The sequence below is a fragment of the Spea bombifrons genome, chromosome 4 (assembly GCF_027358695.1).
Source record: "Spea bombifrons isolate aSpeBom1 chromosome 4, aSpeBom1.2.pri, whole genome shotgun sequence".
Classification (NCBI taxonomy): Eukaryota; Metazoa; Chordata; class Amphibia; order Anura; family Pelobatidae; genus Spea; species Spea bombifrons.
In genome coordinates, this window is record NC_071090.1 from 65,451,498 (window position 1) to 65,468,878 (window position 17,381).

Here is a 17,381-nt window from a genome sequence, read left to right on the forward strand (position 1 = left end):
GGTGTAAAGAGCAAGCGTCCCAATACTTCTGTGTATATGGTGGAAGCCTAATCTTGGTTCGGAAACGGAAAAAAATATTTGCAAACTGCAAAGAAAAGCTTACTTCAATATGGCTCAAGCAATATTTAATTAATATAACTGTATGCAAATAGTGCACATATGTGCCTCTGTGGGCTACATATGGACTGATGTTTTATTGTGCACTTAAACGATGGGGAAAACATAGGTGGTTGGGCAATCCAGAAACAAAGAACGAAAGATGCACAAGTAAGAATCTAGCAATTTCATTTACAGGAACATAAAAACAAAGTCTTTGGACTAGAGTTAAGTCTAAACCTACATGCACACATAATATAGAGAGTCATGTTTATTTTATAGATATTAAAATTTAACATTACATTGCATTCAAGTTTTCATATGTCAAATTATAGCAGTACCTACAAATCATCATGTGCATTAGTACCATATTTTAGGGCCAATAGCCATCTAAAGGATATAAAAAAAATAAACTTCTGTTTACTATTCTGTTACTTTATATTATTGAAAATGGCTTCTCAATCCAATTGGATTTTAAGTGCTCTTGTATGTTGACTATAACAAAGATTGACTGAGTTTCAAAGGAATCTTTACAACTACTTAAAACAGACTTAGAATGTGTTTAACTAACATTTTGCTTCTACTGTACCTTCTGCCCCTTGTAGTTCATATAAGGTAACACATTTAAAAACTATACTATTTATATAAACAGCTGTGGTACCTTTTAATCAGTCAATAGTTCACACTAACCAAAGGGAAAAAACCCTGAGTTTTATTCAGCACTTTATTTAAGATAAGCAATCTGTAATGGTAAAATATGGGGTTTATTCACTAACTGGCCAGTTGCCGTCCAAGTTCTTAATTCTTGAGTAGCATGTATTGGTAAAGTTGAACTCAGACTGCCTTGCCAGCGGGGTACTTTACCACCTCAGTACTACTTTACCAACAGTGTCAAGTTCCCATTACTGTAAACAGGAATCCACAGCAGAAGCATTGCAAGAAGCTAAATGTAGGTACATTTAAGTTAACTAGCTTAGTAAATAGACCACTCTTAACCCTAATACTCATAACTATACTGTTCCATCAGAAAAGGAGACAAAAGTCTATATAATTACATAGGTATATTAACAATGTCTCGATTGTGTTTAGCTATGGATTTACAGCATGTATTTGTCTTTATGTTATACAGTCCATGACGTGTATCTGCAGGGTGTCCATGTCTGGCACAGTCAGGTTACATTTAGGACACATGTGCACTGGAATACTTTGTTGCTCCATGCTTTCTGCTCCTGTAAGAAATCAGAATGATAAGCATGTTCAGCACATGTAAGTTGAATCAGGAGACAGAAAACATGCTAACATGAAGTTTTAGAGAGTACATTCAATCATGCAGCTATACTGGGAGAGTCTGTAGACATACAACTTGAGCCCCAATGAAATCTCAGTGAGCAGTACCTTCTCCCTAAACGTCTCACAGGAACCCTCTTTCTGATAGCTAATGATTTTCTGATTTCAATGGGAGCACTTTCCTGATGCTGACTGGCTACCTGAAGCAGCCAATCAGTGACAAGAATTGTCAGACCATGGAGGAGGGAAGCTGCAGATACTACCTCAGAAGTAATCCCCTTTCTCCTCTGTTTTGGAGGAATGCATATTAAAGTGCTCACAGAATATTTGAATGTGTATTCCCCTTTACTTGCATAGGGAAAGACAGTAAACTGTCCATTTAATATTAGCACTTTTAAGGATGTCTTCAGGCAACATGGAATATTTACTCTGGTACCTGCTTGTCTTATGTGATATTGTTTCTTTAAGAGGAAGCATCCGTGTACCTAAAACTGGTTCTAATATGACAAACTGAACGAATGAAGTTTCTACCTCAAAGTATTACATGAAGTAAATGTCTACTTTTGCCATAACGATATAAGAGCTATGATTACATACATTTTTAAACCAACAGATTGTAAGATTAAAAGAACCTATCGGTCTTAACTTACTTTAATATGAATTTTGTATAAAGTCAATTTTAGTGATATTGTTAGTTTGGAAAATAATCACACTAATTATATCCGATTACGAGGGTTCAAGAAGTAAACCCTACAAGCAAGCAGCAGAATTAAATGCTTTCATGGCTTTTCTCACCAAAATTATAAGATTTCACTATTTGACGTAATTACGAAAACAATATTATGACATAGTAGACTAAGTGGCATAAATCTACCCGAATATCTACTAAAATATCTTAGCTTTGTAGATTACCTCTTCCCACAAGAAATGAACTTTCACCTAAAGATCCATGACGTTTCTGTAATTGCTCTATAGAATGTCTATAATAAAAAGTGAAAGGACAATTTTAGCACTTTATTTCATAAGGTCAGGACACTGGAATATATATATATTTATATATACACACACAGATATCCTTCTCAATAAACAAATGTTTAAATCCATATTAAAATTAAAACATATTCCACATATCCAATTTTTTTAACTATTAAAAAGGGCATTTCTCCACAGGTTCTTCAACGTTGCTGTAATGCCAAAAAAAAGACAATGAAGAGACAATGACAATGCTCCCTAAACAAATATAAACTTATAAAACCATGTTTGCTTACGGATGGGAGAACACGCGAGCAGATGTTCAACTAATACGTTTAAGTATAGCTCTTTTATTTCACACCATCTTTTGTGGAGTACAAGGTACATCATTTTAAATAAGCAGTATGCCATCATTATATGTTTTGACTGTATGATGAAGTTGGTGTGCATTGTCACATACCTGCCCTTTATTTCCTCCTTGAGATTACTATTTTGTTGCATCAAGTATGCCACCTGTGCAGCCAACTGCTCTTTTTCTTGGTGAATATTCTGTCTGGCTTCTCTCTCCGCATGGAAGTCAGAAGAATATACATCGAGCTGATTGGGAGAAAACAAAAACATGATATGGTAGATATATATGTACATACAGGCATATAACAGAGAATCATGGGCCCCCAGGCAGCTGTGTTGAAGGGCCCCTCCCCATATACGTATCCTGTTTTGGTTCTTAACTGGCTTTGTCTTATAACATGATATTGAATGTGTGAAATTAGTGCTCACTTAGATCCACTTATATTATGGAGCAAATAAGTCCAATATTTGTTACAGGCCTTTGCAACAGCTGCCTGACATTGAACACTAATAGCTAAATTTATAGCCCACAATGATTCATCTCTTTACAGTTTGGGACACGTTCCATTGTTCTAAGGACGCCTGGCACGTAAATCTGACCCTGCGTCCTCCTCAGTACTGGTTAATGCTCAGTGGCGGACACATATTAGTTACTGCCCCCACAGGCATCAGGAACATTGTACATTGAGAGTGAAAAGACAATGAAAAAAACTCACCTGAGCACGGAGAAGGTCAATTGTCTCTAGATCGTCCTTTTGCTTGGCAACCCTTATGTTCATTTCATCAATCTGCAGCTGCTTTTTGGCAAGGGCTTTCTCACATGCATCAAGTTTTTGAACTAAATCATTAAACTGAACTTTGCATACCTTTTCAGACTAAAGGGAAAAAACATAAGACATTAATACAAGTAATCTACAAGCATATGTAATGCTTGCTGTCACAACGCAGTATTGAATAGATGGGGAGTACACGCAGGATGTAACGTATTTCCTGCATTAGTACCCTGTGAAAATAAACAAGATCTATTACAGGTTCCCCATTGCAATTACTCACAGGCAGCCTAATGTAATGCACATCTTTGCTTTTGCAGATAATGACTTGAAGTATGGAAGTAAATCATGAAAAAAAGCTCAAAAGACAGTTCTCCAATTAATCTTTTGGGTTATACATTAAACAGATCTTCAGCACACCATTATGGAGGTTGAAGTAATGCAGGATCATGACCTGCACATTGTCGCTTTGCATACCCGGGTAGATTTCCTTATAGGTCCTGATGGTTCCTAAATACATACAAGGTTACACATATTGGCTCACAACATATAATATATATATTAAAAAAAATAAAATTATATATATATATATATATATATATATATATATATATATATATATATATATATATATATATAGCCCTACGTGTTGAAGCAGACTAGAAGCTCCCTCTGTCTTCCTTTTACGCCCCAGCATATGCTGCAGGTGTCCCTTCTGGAACTACAACATACTTTTCCCTAAGATCTATACATTTCTTAAATGTTTGACTAGAAAAATGTATAGTAAAATGTATAGTAAGAAAAAGAGAAAACAAAACTACACATAAATTACATTTACCTCACGTCTTCTTAGTTCCTCATGATCGAACTTTAACTTGTCATAAGCTTCTTGCAACAAAGACACCCGAGTTCTGTTAGGATAATAAATTATGTAAAATCTACTTCACTGTAAGTGCTAAACCTTAAGAGGCTGATACAGATCTCTTGCACACTAAATAAGTAGCTGTTTTATGCTAATTGAAAACAGCTGCTTGAGGAAAAAGATTATTAAGCGTTCCCATTCTGACTTACTTTTCATCCAGAGTTTTACTTTGCTCCATTTTGATTTCAGATTGCATGCTTTCAATCTGAAGCTCTAACTTCTGCACAGAATAAAGCAGTTTCTGTTTCTCTTCCAAATCAATTTCATTTTCCAGGATTCTCTTGTCAAGGTTAAGGCATCTGTAAGATGTGATTTTCATAATATATATTGCAAGTGGGCTAATTGATTTTTGTGAAATTACAGGACTTGCATTGCTAAATATATGTGCTACATTTTGTTTTTGCTAAAGCGTACTGCAGAACACAAGCTGATGGCGCACTTTTGGCTTCATTACTACAAAAAAGTTGAGAGGGCATGAAGCACCTAGAGCATGGGAATGTGGCTGCTCAATGCTTTGTATACGTGCATACACACATCTCTTACAATACTGCCTGCCTGCAAGCAGTTGTCTTAAGAAAAATTAAAGGGACAACCATCAAATGGTTGAATTCCGCAGAATCCCCCCATATGTATTTGCCCCATTCCCCACCCTCCAGCTAAATGCCATTCAGAAACTGCTTGCACGTTACATACCGACCGCCACTAAGCTTCAGCTCTGGCTCGGGGAACACTGTGGGAGAGGGTCTGTAAAACCCCTGAGCTATATGTGGAAAGTGCTGCAGCCGATTTCCCGCCAATTCAGATTTTCAGCCAATCAGTGGCACGAATAGCTAGACCATGGAGTTGCTGCTGCAGGGCAGCCTCTTCTGTGTCAGGTAATGTGCTTTGGTTATTAATCCATTATATACCGTTTTGGAAGAATGCATATTAAAGTACTCACAGACTACTTTAATATGCATTCTACTTCGCAAGGTGTGTCAGGGACAATAAAAGGACATAGTACATAGTAAAAAGTAGAGCTGAAACAACGAATCGATAAAATCGATAATAATCGATAACGGAAATCATCGATAACGATTTCCGTTATCGATTAATCGAGTGATCAATTCGTTGTTGGAGCACTCGGCTCCTTTTACTTACCTCCGCGAGCGTTCCCCGCTTCTGCTACACGCTCTGCAGTCTCCGCCTTCTTTTAGCTACGTGACGGATGTGACGCGTTCCGGAGGTAAGTATTCTTCATGTCTATGTGCACGGATCGCACAGAGCCACTCGCACAGAGCGAATCGCTCTGTGCGAATGGAGCCACTCGCACAGAGCGGTTCGCTCTGTGCGAGTGGCTCCACTCGCACAGAGCGGTTCGCTCTGTGCGAGTGGCTCCACTCGCACAGAGCGGTTCGCTCTGTGCGAGTGGCTCCACTCGCACAGAGCGGTTCGCTCTGTGCGAGTGGCTCCACTCGCACAGAGCGGTTCGCTCTGTGCGAGTGGCTCCATTCGCACAGAGCGGTTCGCTCTGTGCGAGTGGCTCCATTCGCACAGAGCGGTTCGCTCTGTGCGAGTGGCTCCATTCGCACAGAGCGGTTCGCTCTGTGCGAGTGGCTCCATTCGCACAGAGCGGTTCGCTCTGTGCGAGTGGCTCCATTCGCACAGAGCGGTTCGCTCTGTGCGAGTGGCTCCATTCGCACAGAGCGGTTCGCTCTGTGCGAGTGGCTCCATTCGCACAGAGCGGTTCGCTCTGTGCGAGTGGCTCCATTCGCACAGAGCGGTTCGTGAGTGTGGGTGCAGGGCAGAGTGGGGGTGGGGGTGCAGGGCAGAGTGGGGGTGGGGGTGCAGGGCAGAGTGGGGGTGGGGGGTGCAGGGCAGGAGACTGGGTGCAGGGCAGAGTGGGGGTGGGGATGCAGGGTGTGAGTGTGGGTGCAGAGCAGAGTGGGAGACTGGGTGCAGGGCAGAGTGGGGGTGGGGATGCAGGGCAGGGTGTGAGTGTGGGTGCAGGGCAGAGTGGGTGCAGGGCAGAGTGTGAGTGTGGGGGCAGGGCAGAATGTGGGGGCAGGGCTGGGTGCAGGGCAGAGTTAGAGACTGGGTGCAGGGGCACAGTGCAAAGTGCTGGGTGCAAAGTGCCAGTGCTGGGTGCAAAGTGCCAGTGCTGGGTGCAAAGTGCTGGGTGCAAAGTGCCAGGGCTGGGTGCAAAGTGCAAAGTGCTGGTGCAAAGTGCTGAATGCTGGGTGCAAAGTGCTGGATGCAAAGTGCCAGGGCTGGGGCAAAGTGCTGGGTGCAAAGTGCTGGGTGCAAAGTGCCAGGGCTGGGTGCAAAGTGCTGGGTGCAAAGTGCTGGGTGCAAAGTGCTGGGTGCAAAGTGCAAAGTGCTGGGGCAAAGTTTCTTGAACAGTAATAGTCCACCTCTTTTCAGAATGTTTGGGGTTATTTTGTTTCATAAATATTGTGTTTGGGTTCTTGTACTTTGAAAATATTGTTTTTTATTACATCATAACAAAATAAGAATGTTAATGTAAATTTTAAGTTGTTTTTTAACATCCAGTTCATTAAATTCTTTTAAATAAACGAAAAATTTGCATATTGTTTTTTTTATCCGATTAATCGATTAATCGAAAAAATAATCGGCCGATTAATCGATTATTAAAATAATCGTTAGTTGCAGCCCTAGTAAAAAGTATAGTTTCTTCAATGGTCTTGGAATTAAAATACCCATAACTGTTGCTTCACTATATATCACAGATCCTGATGAAGTTATCCTTACTTGTCTTGCAGATTGTTCTTGAATTGTTCAGCCTCAGTTAACTTGTCGTTAGTATCATTGAGTTCGTTATTGAGTAATTTCACTTTTTGTTTTAGTGTATCCACTTCACTAGAAAGCTCCTGAGAGTAAACACAGCTGTTACACTTTTGGCATTCTTATAATATTTATCATCTATAAAATACATCCAAAATTAAATTTTATACAAAAATTACCGTATTTGTTCGATTATAAGACGAGGTTTTTTCCAGAGCAAAATCTCTGAAAAATACCCCTTGTCTTATAATCGGGGTCATCTTATAATCAGACCTCAAATAGGTCTGACTATGAGACTAAGATCCAGATCCCCCGCAGCGATGCAGGGGACCTGGATCCTCCTGTGTTATGCACCCCCCCCCAACTTACCAGTGCTTCTGAGTCCCCGGTGCTTAGTCCGGGCAGCGTGTAGAGCTCTACGTGATTCGCGTACACAACTTCCGCTGCAGCGGTTAATATTCAGATTTTGGGGGGTCGTCTTATAATCGGGGTCGTCTTATAATCAAGCAAATACGGTATAGTCTGGCACCAAAGGAAGATTTATTGATGCAAATCAAAACATGAGCCAGCGTACAGTTTCATTGACAGATGACAGTTATATATAGTAGGTATTCTGTAAGTTTTCATTCCTGAATTATCTGAACGGGACCAAGGTTGTCAAAAGAACAAAAAAATAAGAAATCCCTCAGACAGTTATACATCAAAACATTCTCCCTACAGTTAGCGCCCACTAAAGTTTCTGCTTTACCTAAAATGAGTTGAGTTTCCACAAGTAACTTTTTTTCACATTTAGAACAGATATTTCCCTTAGTGTACGGGAACATTTACTTACGTTTACTTCAATTTCAATATCTTCCTTGTCCTGCTCCATCTCTGTTTCAGTTTGCGTTTCTTTGCAGGACGTATCAGCAGCCTTCTTCTCCAGTTTTTCCATTCTTTTTGAAAATAAATAAATAAAATGAGAAAAGCTTTTACGACTCCACGCGCACCGCCTGGATCAATGACTTTTAGGATTACTATGTGTACCCCGGAATGCCAAAAGAGCAATCCATTTTATCCTTTAGGGCATGTACCGTGAAAAAGTCCATGGAACCATGGCTCCTCTCACCTCACAAAGTGACAACATGTTACTTGCTCGGGATTTTCATCTGGTGTGAAGATTCACCTTGCAAGGGGTCTGCATACAGACCTTTAGCGTATTGTACATTCATTAGGGTAATTTACCACTACTCATGCTAACCTTACTGCTCTATAACGATCAGGCTGTGTCCACAACCCCTTTTTAAATAACTAGAATCGCTTACATCCACTGGCACTACAACGGAGGATACGAAACCCATGAGTAATAATCTTAGCGAGCGCTGGGTAAATGATTTGGTATTGTGCATCATATTAATCCTGGGTTTTTGCAATCACCATTTGGTTAGTTATTCATCTAGTTCCTCTATGTGTTCAAATTTAAATTTTTGTGAACGTATAATTGTGATTATTACTTGAAAATTTAAGGCTTGCCATTTTTACTTGGTGTTTTCCTCCCATTCCAGATTTCGTCCCAGCCGTTTTCTTCGGAAATGCAATGTAGAGCTTAAACTTTGCCCCGTTAAAGGCGTAATGAAATACATAGTTTTGCTTTGCATTTCCACACTAAAGACAAGCCAATATTCATTCAGTTCAGTATCAAATATTACACACGTTATGATTTTTTCAGGTGCCACCTCTGCATTTCAAAAGGTTATAACAGCTTACATACAGTGTGGATGATGCGTATTACACAGCGGCATCTTGTCAGCAGTACATACCTGTCACTGACGCTCTGTAATTCCTTCTCCAATTTCTCTACTTTTTGTGTTTCTTCTCGTAAACTATGAAGAAGTTTGCTGACTGCCAGCTCTTCTGATTCCAAGCCACTCTTTTCTACATCAGTTGACCTGTTTCTGCCAAATATTTAAACTGAACTATTAGTACTATATAAGTTATGTGAAACAGGCTTACAAATAATAATACATATCTTTAATATAAGACAGCAATTCATCCTAATAAAGCCTTTGCTCCCCAATGCATTATTATTGTAGGTAATTTACTTTTTTTTTTTAATTCTCTACTTTGAATGATCTCTGAATTATTAGTGTTGAGATTTGGGAGGAAATAGGAAAAATAGCTTCAAGTGGCACAGCTGAAGCCCATCTCATTTAAATCAATTGCACAAGTATAATGTCAGAAACCAAACATCGTTGCTTACTCAACCACATCCGTAAATAAGTGAGGTTTTGCAGGTGACTCATATGGCCCGTTACTGCCTCTCAAGTTCTGCTGTTACTCTTATCTATCAGTTTTTTCTTTTATCTGAGCTGCTGGGAGTTGATAGACATCAATATAGAACTCTTGAACTGCTGTCTGAAGAATATGCCACTTCAACAAGATAATATCCAATATATGTTTGATAAAACTGATATGTTTAGTGTACGACATACCTGTAGGAAATAATGTCATCATTTTCATCACTAGTGTTAGTTTGGTCCTCCTTCGGTCCCAAAACAGTTTCTTTTTCCTGTGATAGGAAAAAACAAAACAATTAATAAATAAATATTTTTTTTCCAGTTCTAAGGAAAAACGATCCAGTGAGCAAAGTAATGTTCAGTGCTTGTCGTTGTTGATGTATTGCGGGGTACACATAATGAACCATGAGTTTGGAGTTGAACGTATCAACTCCAGTACGTATTATGAAGGGCAAACACTGGAGCTACTGCTTAGAAAACAAAAGGCTGTTCTTCTCCGGAACAATGCATAGTTATTCTGCAGAAATGATTTTGTAGAAATCATCAATGTAACCATGCACATAGAAGACCAGCTCAGCACTTCTTACAGGAATGGTCCGATAGATTGGTACTTTATAATGCAGAGATATTTCAGTGCACTGGCAAGTTCAACTCCACTACCAAACAGGCTAAATGCCTTATTAAGGTTAGTGAATACACTCCTAAGTATAGCACTGTCTTAAAAAGTGCACTTACGGCAATTCTGATTTCCACAAAGGAGTCTTCAGATGAACAGCTGCTAAGTTTCAGTTGTAGTTCAGATATTATACCAAGCAGGTCAGCCTTCTCAGCCTGGAGGCGAGACACCTGTGTCTTCAGCTGTTGGGAATTTTCATTGGCTATATCAGATGCTGCACAACCTAACGTCTCCTGAGAAAAGAAAAAATACAATAATAGCACAGGTGGTCTTCATGGGTAGCGTGTCAGCGCAGTCACCACGTGTCCTCTGACATCAACAAGTCATTAGAAACATCACGAGTCAATAAGGTTATTTCACTACATTATGAGTCTGGAAGTTGAACAAACCAACTTAACTATGCATTAGGTAAACCGGAGTGATCAATGCATACCATATTGATAAATCAGTGAAATTCATAATTTCTCACTGATTTCATTAGGCATTAATCCCTTTTTGCTGGAGAATATCATGGGATTTGGACCAGAAGTGTGCTCCCATTATGCGCAGTGCTTCACGTCAAAGTGATGCTTTTTCTTCTAGCAGTAGTCTCCTCATACGAGGCAGGCGGTACTACCAAGCAGCGAACATGCATGTGGGCACCAAGCATTAGGAGCATGCTAAACACTTTGGTAAGCCCAGGCAACCTAGATGTGGCTACATCTTCTCTTTATTTGTAAGCCCTTTTTAAACAAAACGCACATAGAATTAGGCAAAAATTATTGTAAGTAATATAATTTAAGGAAGAAAAGCTGCAGTCAGCGTTAGATGAAGCGGGAATGGAGACATGCTCTCCGACTTGCTTTCTCCTAATAGTTGTTTATAGTTCCAGCTTAAGACATGTACATCTGCGGATACATATAACCAATTAATATGTATCATAAATAATAACTATTTTTTAAAAAAAATCAATACTATTTCTTACTTTTAAATTTTGGATTTCCTTCTTTAACAAGTCATTCTCGTTGCTCAAGTCTACCAATCTTTGTTTATCAAAAAGCCCTTGTTCTTCCCTTTGCTTTTCTCTCTTCAACAGCTCCTCAAGGCGCTCCTTCATTTCCTGATTCTTTTGCTTCATGCTTTCTGTGATTAATGGTTTACAAATTATATGTTACTCACAAAGAAGAGAATTTTACCCAATGGATTTGCCATACAGTATATTGGTAAACAAGGTCCTTACTAGATATCATTTTATAGATGATGCTCCATGTCAGAAAATGCTACTTTGCCTTTAACACATTGCGCTCCCTACAGTCACTATAACACTGATATATCTAGTTTAAATATGTATTGGTAAAAAAAATCATCTTTACTTTGTACTAAACAGGAGCAGGTTAAATGTACACATCCACATAAAATGCAAAACTCACCTGTGCAGCGCATTGTGGGTCTCACACATGCACGTATGCATTTAAGATAGTATGTTAAAAAAGTCATAACCTTTAGCATCTTGTATTACCTTTTAACTTGTTGTTTTCTGAAAGCAATTGTTTTATCTGTTCTAACATTTCAGCATCATTTTTGGTTCCAGAAGCGAGGTGCAACACATCTGGATTTCCATTGTCACATCCATTGACAGGATCGTGGTCCAACTCTGGATTAGCCATCACTGCAATTCATATAATCTGAATACACAAAGAAATATATTCATATATTCTGCAGCCCCTTCCTTTTTTAATCTAATCAACTAACTCTTTCGAGGGTAACTTTTAATAGATAGTGTGTGTGTGTGTGCGTGTGTGTATTCTTCCTACTGGTGTAACAACTATATATGTGTAAGTATCTTACAATGTATGTAAGTGCCCCAGTGCTTGTGTGTGTAAGTATGGTAGTATGTTTGTGTGTCTGTTAGTATGTGTAGGTACTATATGCAGAGGAGAAGCTCAGGACCCCGGCATTTTTTTGCATCACTGAGCAAAGCTTTCAGTTGTAGGTGCTGGTGCCTACATACACATAAAAGATGTCCCCATGTTCAAGGTACACAGGACTCAACGGGTATTAGACGGTAAAAAGTTTAAAGAGGAGTAGTTAAACACAGAATTTATGAGCAGAGCCCCTTTTACCTTCTGCACGAGGCTGTCTCGGGTGATTAGATGTTCATCATATACTATAAGGATTATGCATAAAGTTAAAGAAAATATATAAAAAAAACACACATGCCAGATACTTAGATGTGTGAATGGGGGGAAAAAATCACACCATTAAACATAGTGTACCATAGCGTGCCAGTGTTGTGTGTCTTTAACCCTCTTACGTTAATTAATGGCACTAGAAAAAGTGGATAATACTAACTGTAATAAAATCAAACCCAGAAATATAATGACATGCATAATGAAGTCACAGATCACAAGGGCCAAAGCTACGTGGAGAGGAGGACACTGGGAAATCAGAGCAGGAAATCAAACCGATATAGAAAGTAAACAGGGATAGGGAGGTAAAAGTCACGAGTGAGCTGCGTCACAGCCTTGGATACCCTTAGAATTATGAAGGAATACACGTGGAGATATCACACTTAAAATGTTGACTAGTTACTAGTAGTGATACATGAATCAAACCATAGAGATGAAGCTCCCCACTACAGACAGGTGTGACAGCGGCTTAACATGCCGCGTCAGTAGTGTCAGTCGTGCACGCGCGCGCACACATGGCCCCTCTTCCGTACCCCCCAGTGTGAAGTCTCACCCAGACACACAGGTCACGTGCCCCTCCGGTGTCCCGGAGCTCAGACGGTCGGATCTGTTTACAGGACTACCTGCGGAGCGACCCAACGACATGCAAAGCCACGCCTACAGTCTATTGCCCTGTAATTGGATGAAATGGGGGTTTCCCAGCCTCTAATCACGTGACTCAAACAACATGGACACGTGATACCCACAGAGCCTGCTAGTGAACCGGAACGGAAGTAGTGTGTGACGGCTCGGTGGTATAGATGTGTGGGAACTGTGTGTCATTTATGTTATTATACGTGTTAGTTATCAACTGAGGGAAAACAGTGAGTAGGAAGCAAAATGTCTCATTTACAAAGTTTTGCGTGGCAGTCAGCCATAGATTTACCTAAACTAAAGCTATAGCAATGTACGCCTAAAGAGACTCTCCAGCAATTAATTGTATGCTCTTTAATGTAAATAATATCTCAGGGGTCCCTTGCAGATGCATTGGGTTAAGGAGACCCCCTATATGCATTTGCACCCCCTAGCTTTGTACCATGCAGGAAATGCATTGGGCTCTCACCTGGTATACCCACCTCTACTAACTCCAGAGCTGGCTCAGTGACCATACGGGTGGGTTCCTGGTGATTTCCCATTCCCTGCCCCTGATTGGCTGCGTCTTAGCACCTGACTGCGGAGCAGCTTCAGGTCTCTTGAAGGTAAGTATTGGCACGTTTGAAGGAGGCATATAAAAGTACTTTGAAAGGCATACCTTTTAATACATATTTTGTGTTGAAGAGGCTGCCTTGGTCACACGTATTATTTAGACCTGATCTTCCTTGTGATTATTTTGCTTTGGGCCACTAAAAGTGATACAGCGCCACTTCTATTTAAAGAGGAACTCCCACTTTTTTCCGTTTGATGTATTTGTGCTGTCAGTAGGGCACCTAGCAATGAGAGCTTTGTGAACTTTTTGTTAGTTGAAGCAGTGCGGTAAAAAATACTTAACCTTCTACATGGGTATCCCTTGGTTCCTGTTTTCCCACTGATTTACACACGGAAAATCCAGTGCTCACTGCAGATGCATGTCAACTTTTCCACCAGGACATAGGACACTAAGGGGTGTAACTAACCTAAGCTGACATCAGTAGCGCCATATGCAGTGGCGTCTCCAGCTTTCATATTTAGGGGGGGCACATGGGGGGCCAGGGACCAAAGTAGGGGGGCCAATTATAAAACGGTACATATACACTATATATATATATATATATATATATATATACACACACACACGTTAGACGTGCATTTTTAACTACATAATATGCACTTATCTCTTTGAAGTTAGCCCCTGCTGACAATATATATAAATATTAGACCCTGCTGCCGATATATAGAAATATTACACCCTGCTTCTGATATATATTAATATTAACCCCTGCTGGGGATATATGTTGATATTAGCCCCTGCTGTGGATATATACTTATATTATACCCTGCTGCTGATATACATAAACCATTCACTAAACCATACCGCTCTTTTACTTACACCCTGTAGTTCAGGTATAGATCAAATAAACAACACATGGAAACAGCACATGCAACTAAATGAGATATAAAAAAAAACAACTTGTATTTGCAGGTATACATAAGTAATGTATGGAAACATAGCATTGCAGTTATAAACCAAAAGAACACACAAACCCAGCATTGCAGGTATAGATCAACTGGAAATCACATGTACACTCAGCACTGAAGGTATAGATCAAATAAACAGCACATGGAAACAGCACTCCAGGTATTGATCAACTGAATAAGACATACAAATCCTATATTTGCAGGTAAACATAAATAATTTATGGAAATATAGCCGATACAGATGAACAGAATGACACAAAACCCAGCTTTGCAGGTATAAATCAATTGGAAATTACATATAAACTCTGCATTAAAGGTATAGATAAAACCCCCTAAATTACAGGCATAGATCACTGGTCACACACCCCAAAGCCAACCCTGGTGTCCACACTGCCCACATAGAACCCGACCAGCACCCAAATTACATATTGTGTCAACTTTGTCCCCAAACAGCTGAACGTACGCCAAGTTTGTCCCATAAACACTTCTTCCTCCTAATCTATCCTATCTACCCCCTCTCCCTCCCAATCTATCCTATCTACCCCCTCTCCCTCCCTATCTACCACCTCTCCCTCCCTATCTACCACCTCTGCCTCCCTATATACCTACTCTCCCTCCCTATATACCTACTCTCCCTCCCAATCTTTCCTATGTACCCCCCTCTCCCTCCCAATCTATCCTATGTACCCCCCTCTCCCTCCCAATCTATCCTATGTACCCCCCTCTCCCTCCCAATCTATCCTATCTACCCCCCTCTCCCTCCCAATCTATCCTATCTACCCCCTCTCCCTCCCAATATATCCCATCTACCCCCTCTCCCTCCCAATCTATCCCATCTACCCCCATCTCCCTCCGTATCTATCATATCTATCCCATCTACCCCCTCTCCCTCCCAATCTATCCTATCTATCCCTTCTCCCTCCCAATCTATACCTATCTACCCCTTTTCACTTCCTATCTACCTCTTCTGACTCTCTAACCCCCTCCTAACTTTCTACCCCCCCCCTTTGAAGTTCACTTACCTTGGGCTTGTCCAGCGGTGAGATCGCGAGGTCTCTGTATCCCTGGTTCTGCAGTGTGCGCGGCTTCACTGCCGGGCGCCGGATATGACGACATATACCGGCGCCCGGCTTGAAACGCCGGCACTGCGACCAAGGCAGAGGCCTCGCGGTCGCGGAGAAGAGTGAGAGGCGCCGAACGGTTGCTGAGAACTTAATCCTCAGCGACCGCTCGGCGCCTCTCTTTCTCTCCTCCGGGTCTATAAAAAAAAAAAGCCGGCGTTTCAATTGGGGGGGCACACCGGGGGGCACAGCATGATTTTGGGGGGGCCATGGCCCCCTCTGGCCCCCTCCTGCCGACGCCACTGGCCATATGTGAAGCCAGAGTATTGTCAAAATACATTTTGCTTTTTCATTTTGTTTTTGTACTCAATATAAAAGTGAGAATGGCATGTATAATATGTTACATGTGTTCTGGTACACAGATACAAACTATAGCCCTTCTCCATAATGATAAAGAGTGTTTATGATGGTCGTCTACTCTGTACAGTTAGAACCGCGGTTATATTACTTCTTCCTGGCAACCCATGCATATCGGTTAACACTGAGGTTGTTTGATGTCCACCAAGGCTCTTCATGTACCTTTTTATGTGTAAACCGCATAGGGTTTATTGTAACTGAGAATACAATGCCTACAACGCAATGGCCATTGAATAACACCAGAGAAACCACTAATATTGCACTCAAATGGACATCCTCAAGCGTTCTTGCATGCATGCCCGGAAAGCTTTTTCGGCTTAAGCCAGTAAGCACCCATCCATGCCAAGGACATATTATGGATTTTATTGTTCCCATAGATAGCTAACAATGATGGCTGCAACTATAAAAGATGAGTTGACGGGCTTCTTTCAATATCATCAGCTGTCAGTAGTGAGACTGTGGCACAGCAATAAGCTGTCCCCTATGGACATAAACTCATAATGTTAAAATAATTGTGACAATTTTCCTGGATATCGCTTCCTAATATCACCAAGACACAGGATCACAAGTATCTGATTTTATATCATGGCTCCTTCAGCCAGGGCCAGCCCAAGACAAAATGCTGCCTGGGGCGAATTTTAAAATGCTGCCCCCCCCTTATCTACCCTTCCTCTCCCTCCGTTCCTGCCACCCCCCCATTATCTACCCTTTCTCTCCCTCCCTCCCTATTATCTACCCTTACCTCCCCCCCTTGTACTTACCTTTCAGCAGTCCTGCAGCAAGTCTCCCTGTTCGGTCTCGGTGCCGGCTTGTAATGCTGAGCGCCGGAAATGAGGTAATCTTCCGGCACTCAGCTTTACAAGCCGGCACCGAGACCGAACAGGGAGACTCGCCGCAGAGGAGAGAGAGAGAGGGCCGCTGAGCAGGTACTGACAGCTTGGTAAGCGAAAACCACTCGGCGCCCCTTTCTCTCTCTTTCGCTTAAAAAAAAATAAAAAAGGGGCTTGGGGCGGCAAAGTGGTTGCCCCACTCGGCTCCATTGTCGGGCCGGCCCTGCCTTCAGCCTCCACTCACACACAGTGAAAGAGGCAACAGAAAGCTCTTGTTACTAGACCTAGAGGGTCACCCCTCCCTGCATCCTCCATGGTCACCCTTTCTAAAAAGGGATTTTGTGTTAGAAAAAGATGGTCAAAAACACCTTCAGCTAAATATATGCAAACCCAAGTCAAACTATACCAATGTACACTCAAACACGCATACCACTCTCAAACTAACACACTGTTCAAGTATGCAGATTGCATTCAATCACACACACGTAACATCGACGGACACGGTATTCTCAACTTAATTGGGATTTTGGAAGCCTTACTGCATCATCATAAGATATTATTTAAGGTTCTAAATCGTCTTAATCATTCTCTGGCGGATTTCACTGAGTAAAGTTGAT

The 17,381-nt window shown here is 41.1% G+C and overlaps 1 protein-coding gene across 6 annotated transcripts; it reads right to left on the bottom strand.

Annotated features, from left to right (window-relative positions):
- Positions 1 to 786: 786 nt before the first annotated feature.
- On the bottom strand, positions 787 to 12,987 carry OPTN (optineurin). Of its 6 annotated transcripts, XM_053463270.1 has the most exons (15): positions 12,856 to 12,970; positions 12,482 to 12,551; positions 11,633 to 11,798; positions 11,099 to 11,256; positions 10,194 to 10,367; positions 9,654 to 9,730; positions 8,982 to 9,116; positions 8,015 to 8,117; positions 7,150 to 7,268; positions 4,548 to 4,697; positions 4,315 to 4,387; positions 3,423 to 3,581; positions 2,816 to 2,952; positions 2,296 to 2,363; positions 787 to 1,325 (listed from the first exon to the last, which is right to left on the bottom strand). In XM_053463270.1, exons 3-15 carry the CDS (start codon positions 11,778 to 11,780, stop codon positions 1,213 to 1,215), a joined length of 1,614 nt encoding a protein of 537 aa, XP_053319245.1. In that variant the 5' UTR covers positions 11,781 to 11,798; positions 12,482 to 12,551; positions 12,856 to 12,970; the 3' UTR covers positions 787 to 1,212. The 6 variants fall into 6 exon arrangements, with proteins under 6 accessions (XP_053319245.1, XP_053319247.1, XP_053319243.1 ...); XM_053463272.1 differs by lacking the exon at positions 12,482 to 12,551 and having other exon boundaries at positions 12,926 to 12,987; XM_053463268.1 differs by lacking the exon at positions 12,482 to 12,551.
- Between the last annotated feature and the right edge of the window lie 4,394 nt (positions 12,988 to 17,381).

Coding starts and splice junctions, on each gene's coding strand:
- OPTN (XM_053463272.1), bottom strand. CDS start 11,780: ATGGCTAATCCAGAGTTGGACCACGATCCTGTCAATGGATGTGACAAT. Junction 8,118..8,981: donor TTACAGAGCGTCAGTGACAG/GTATGTACTGCT, acceptor ATTTTCAAAAAG/AATGGAAAAACTGGAGAAGA. Junction 7,269..8,014: donor ATATTGAAATTGAAGTAAAC/GTAAGTAAATGT, acceptor GTTTACTCTCAG/GAGCTTTCTAGTGAAGTGGA.